Consider the following 5610-nt stretch of genomic DNA (forward strand, 5'->3'; position numbering starts at 1 on the left):
CGTCGGTTCCCAAAGGTCCACTATTGGGGAAATTAGTTTGTGCTTGCAAATAGGGCCTACTTGGTTCGATGTCGATTTCCAAGTAATAGATGTGCTGGAATCTTACAACTGCTATTGGGACGACCGTGGATTCATGCTACTAGGGTTGTAGCATCAACACTACATCAGGCAGTAAAGTTTGAGTGGAATCACCAAGAGGTGATCATTCACGGCAACAGTAGCAATCCCATATACAGTCGCCAAACCATCCCAACGGTCGGAGGAAGAAGAAAGATAGGCGGGGAAACCTATCACCACATCAAGACAAAGATAAATGGTGGGACAACAAAATTGAAAGCATATTGAACTGGAGCGGATATGAACCTGGCAAGGGACTTGGCAAGAACCTCCAAGGAATCGCCAAGCCTATCAAACTGAAGAAACATGGCACCACTTTCGGTCTGGGATACGAGTATACTTGGGAGGAATTCAACAACTGGTCGCCACCATGGAGCGGTCCATACTACCCGTTGGAGCAGCCAATACCACATTTGAAGCAGACTTTCCAGCCGGCCGATGTTATCTATTGGCCGGAAGAAGAGGAACCACTGGCAGCAGTAAGGAATTTGTTCCTAAAAGATGATGACATGATTTGTTGTGTCATCTTCGAAGAGGAGGGGGAGGAAGGCCCTTCCATACAGGCCGTAAGCCGAGGAGCATGCCTCAATAACTGGACCATCAGAACCACCAGAGCCCGGAAAGCCTCGGGGTAGTAAGGCTGAACAAAGCATCATGCACTATCTTTTATTTTTACTAGTTGATTTTCCTTTCGCATTTTAAATTTTCGTGATAAGATCTTCCAATGCTCAAAACAGTTACGAAATTTATCAAAGCATTTCGGTTTCCTTACAAATCTTACTCTTATTATTTTCTCTCATTACTTTATTTATACAGCATTACTATTGCCTATCTTGATGAACTAATGGCTGTGACATGCAACGAGAAAATGCAACAAACGGACATAGATTCAGAGGAAGATGATATACCAGAAGAGATTGTTAAATAAGTCAAGAACTTTGAGAACAGACCGAAGTCCAACCTAGACGAGACTGAGATTGTTAACCTGGGAGATGCAGAAAATGTCAAAGAAACACGAATCAGTGTTCACTTATCACCGTCAGAAAAGGAAGAGTACACAGAATTTCTAAGAGAATACGAGGACATATTTGCCTGGTCATATGATGACATGACTGGTCTGAGCACATCTATTGTGGCCCACAAACTGTCAACTGATCCGACATGTCCACCGGTAAAGTAGAAACTCAGAAAGTTCAAGCTTGATATGAGTCTGAAGATCAAAGAAGAAGTCACTAAGCAGGTCAAAGCTAAGGTTCTTAGGGTAGTAGAATATCCAACATGGTTAGCCAATATTGTGCCAGTGCCGAAGAAGGATGGGAAGGTCATAGTTTGTGTCGACTACCGGGATCTCAATCGGGCTAGTCCAAAGGATGACTTCCCCTTGCCGAACATACACATCCTGATCGACAATTGTGCCAAGTATGAGTTGCAATCATTTGTAGATTGTTTCGCTGGATATCATCAGATCTGGATAGATGAAGAAGATGCTGAGAAAATAGCTTTTATTACACCGTGGGGAATGTACTATTACAAGGTGATGTCGTTCGGCCTGAAGAATGCAGGGGCCACCTATATGAGGGCCATGACCACCATTTTCCATAATATGATACACAAGGAAATTGAAGTATATGTAGACGATGTTATCATCAAGTCCAAGAAAGCCACCGATTACATGGAAGATTTGAGGAAGTTCTTCAGTAGACTGAGAAGGTACAACCTAAAACTTAATCCCGCGAAGTAAGCATTTGGGGTTCCTACCAGAAAACTACTTGGGTTCATTGTAAGTCACCGAGGAATAGAACTGGATCCATCAAAGATCAGAGCTATTCAAGAATTACCACCGCCAAAGAACAAGAAGGACATAATGAGCTTCTTGGGGAGACTCAACTACATCAGTCGGTTCATAGCACAATCTAATGTCATCTGTGAGCCGATCCTTAAGATTTTGAAGAAGGATGCCGCTACCAAATGGACTAATGACTGCCAAAAGGCCTTTAACAAAATCAAGAAGTACCTGTCAACACCACCAGTTTTGGTCCCGCCCGAGCTGGGTAAACCTCTATTACTCTACCTTACAGTATTGGATGGAGCGCTCGGTTGCGTTCTGGGTCAGCATGATGAAACAGGGAGGAAGGAGTAGGCCATCTATTACCTCAGTAAGAAGTTTACCCCGTACGAGGCTCGGTATTCTCTGTTAGAGTGCACCTATTGTGCTTTGACTTGGGTAGCTCAGAAGTTGAGGCACTACTTCTGTGCCCATACTACATATCTCATATCAAGGATGGATCCCTTGAAGTACATCTTTCAGAAGCCCATGCCCACTGGCAAGCTGGCCAAGTGGAAAATCCTGTTGAGGGAATTTGACATTGTCTACGTGACTCAAAAAGCAATCAAAGGACAGACACTAGCAGATCACCTTGCTGAAAACCTGTGGACGGAGAATACAAACCCCTGAAAACATATTTTCCTGATGAAAAGGTATCCTTCATAGGAGAAGATATTGCAGAATCCTACGACGGTTGGAGAATGTTTTTCGATGGAGCTGCAAATTTCAAAGTAGTTGGCATAGCAGCGGTCTTAGTATCAGAATCCGGTCAACATTATCCAGTGTCTGCCAAACTCAGGTTCCCCTGTACCAACAATATGGCCGAGTATGAAGCCTGCATCTTAGGGCTCAAGATGGCCATTGACATGAACATTTAAGAGTTGCTAGTAATTGGAGATTCGGACTTGCTTATACATCAGGTCCGAGAAGAATGGGCAACTAGGAATTCCAAAATACTCCCTTATCTGCATCACGTACAGGAGTTGAGAAAGAGGTTCACAAAGACATAGTTCCAGCATGTTCCCAGAGTACAGAATGAGTTTGTCGATGCATTGGATACCCTATCATCCATGATACAGCATCCAGATAAGAACTTTATTGATCCCAATCCGGTAAAGATCCATGATCAGCCAACTTATTGTGCTCATGTTGAGGAAGAAGCAGACGAAAAACCTTGGTTTCATGATATCAAGGAATATTTGACGAAAGGAGAATACCCAGAACTTGCAAATCCTACTCAGAAATGCACACTTCGGAGGTTGTCCAACAATTTCTTTCACAACAGAGGAATCCTATATAGGAGGACTCCTGATTTAGGATTACTAAGATGTGTCGACACAAAAGAACCATCTAAACTGCTAGAAGAAATCCACGCTAGGACCTGCGGTCCACATATGAATGGCTTTATTTTAGCAAAGAAGATACTTCGTACTGGTTACTTCTAGATGACTATGGAGACAGACTGCATCCAATACGTCCAAAAGTGTCACCGTTGTCAGATACATGCAGATGGGATAAAAGTGCCTCCAAATGAGCTTAATGCGACAAGCTCACCGTGGTCGTTCGCTGCCTGGGGGATGGATATTATTGGACCAGTCGAACCTGCCGCCTCAAACAGGCATAGGTTTATCCTAGTAGCAAATGATTATTTCACCAAATGGGTCAAAGCAGTATCTTACAAAGCAGTGACTAAGAAAGTCGTGGCAAACTTTGTCCGTGACTGCATTGTTTGTCAATTCAAAATTCTAGAGTCAATCACTACTGATAATGGCTCCAATCTCAACAGTGATTTGATGAAATCCATGTGTGAAACCTTCAAGATCAAACACAAGAATTCTACAGCCTGCAAACCTCAGATGAATGGAGCCGTAGAGGCTGCCAACAAGAATATCAAGAAGATACTAAGGAAAATAATAGAGAAGCATAAGTAGTGGCACGAGAAGCTATCATTTGCTTTATTGGGGTAACGCACTACAGTCCGCACATCAACTGGGGAAACCCCCTACATGTTGGTTTATGGTACGGAAGCAGTCATTCCCGCCGAAGTAGAAATTCCCTCCCTAAGGATCATACAGGAAGCTGAGCTCGACGATGCAGAATGGGTGAAGAGTCATTGCGAATAGCTAGCTCTTATAGACGGAAAGAGAATGAATGCAGTTTTTCATGATCAACTTTATCAGAACAGAATGTCCAGAGCCTTCAACAAAAGAGTCAAGCCAAGACAGTTCACACCGGGGCAGCTAGTGTTAAAGAAAATTTTTCGGTATCAAGATGAAACCAAAGGGAAGTTCTCTCCCAACTGGCAGGTTCCATACATGGTCCACCGGGTTCTAACAGGAGGAGCCCTCATACTTGCAGAAATGAATGGAGAAGTTTGGTCAAAGCTGATCAATTCAGACGCAGTCAAGCGATACTATGTGTAATCTTTATGCTTTCCTTTATGATGTAATTTGAACTTCACCTGTCCTGATTCCCGTTTAAGAGAAAATACATAGGCAGCCCTAAGGGTTTGGTCATAATTCAATAAAATTTTCATTTTACCACGCAATTGAAAACTAGGGCAGAATTTTGAGGAGGACCCTCAAAATTCCGAAGTGATTTCAGCCATTCGCCGCAAGCAGCCGTCAGAAGCAGCAGCCCAATAAACTGGGGCAAAATTTTGAGGAGGACCCTCAAAATTCCGGAGTAAGAAAGGTTGCAATGTCTTGAACCACACCGCAGTCGTCGGTTCATCTAAAGAAAACTATTATTAATTGTGTATTTATGTTACATTTTCTTTACTAAAGTCATGCATGTTTGTTTCTGAAATCGCTCTGTTTAGCAATGCTACCCCAATGATACGGGCAGTATCACCAGATCAAAATCGAGCAGGTCAAGAAAAGCCAGTAGGGGACACGAACTAACCTTTCCCCTTACAAAACTCACGATTTTTCTTTGGATGTAGGCACTTGAGTCGCAAAATCATCAAATATACTAAACACTCACGAGACTCACATTGCTCAGAAATGCTATTCTCAGGACCGTTGCACTTACTCATAGCTGTTATCCGCACGTAGTGTCCCCAGCAGACACAGTATCCCCGACAGTCACGATATCGCAATCTGCTATCAGCTAAGAAAACTCTATTATCATTTGCCTTTTTACTTCCTGTATAAGGCTACCATTCTGTCTCTCGAGACTAAACGTTGTCTCCATCTGCATTTATGCATTGCATAAGGCTACCATTCTGCCTTTCAAGACTAAGCTTTATCTCCATATGCATTCCCTACATTGCATAAGGCTGCCATTCTGCCTTCTGAGGTTAAGCTCTACCTCCATCTACATTTTTTGTATAAGGCTACCATTCTGCCTTCTGAGATTAAGCAATGTCTCCATCTGCATTTCTGCATTGCATAAGGCTACCATTCTGCCTTCCGAGGTTAAACTCTACCTCCATCTGCATTTCCTGCATTGCATAAGGCTACCATTCTGCCTTTCGAGACTAAACGTTGTCTCCATCTGCATTTATGCATTGCATAAGGCTACCATTCTGCCTCCTGAGACTAAATGTTGTCTCCATCTGCATTTCTGCATTGCATAAGGCTACCATTCTGCCTTCTAAGACTAAGCTCTGTCTCTATCTGCATTCCCTGCATTGCATAAGGCTACCATTCTGCCTTCCAAGGTTA

At 43.0% G+C, this 5610-nt stretch overlaps 1 protein-coding gene across 1 annotated transcript; it reads left to right on the forward strand.

Moving 5' to 3' along the window:
• The first annotated feature begins 3393 nt into the window (after positions 1-3393).
• On the forward strand, positions 3394-4365 carry LOC138873934 (uncharacterized). Its single transcript, XM_070152426.1, has 2 exons — positions 3394-3669; positions 4123-4365. Exons 1-2 carry the CDS (start codon positions 3394-3396, stop codon positions 4363-4365), a joined length of 519 nt encoding a protein of 172 aa, XP_070008527.1.
• Positions 4366-5610: the final 1245 nt, after the last annotated feature.

This window comes from Nicotiana sylvestris, chromosome 7 (assembly GCF_000393655.2).
Source record: "Nicotiana sylvestris chromosome 7, ASM39365v2, whole genome shotgun sequence".
Lineage (NCBI taxonomy): Eukaryota > Viridiplantae > Streptophyta > Magnoliopsida > Solanales > Solanaceae > Nicotiana > Nicotiana sylvestris.

Excerpts from the sequence above, each read along its gene's own strand:
- LOC138873934 (XM_070152426.1), top strand. The coding sequence starts at position 3,394 with ATGGAGACAGACTGCATCCAATACGTCCAAAAGTGTCACCGTTGTCAG. Across the intron at positions 3,670-4,122 it reads ACTTTGTCCGTGACTGCATT|AACAGAATGTCCAGAGCCTT; the intron begins GTTTGTCAATTC and ends CAACTTTATCAG.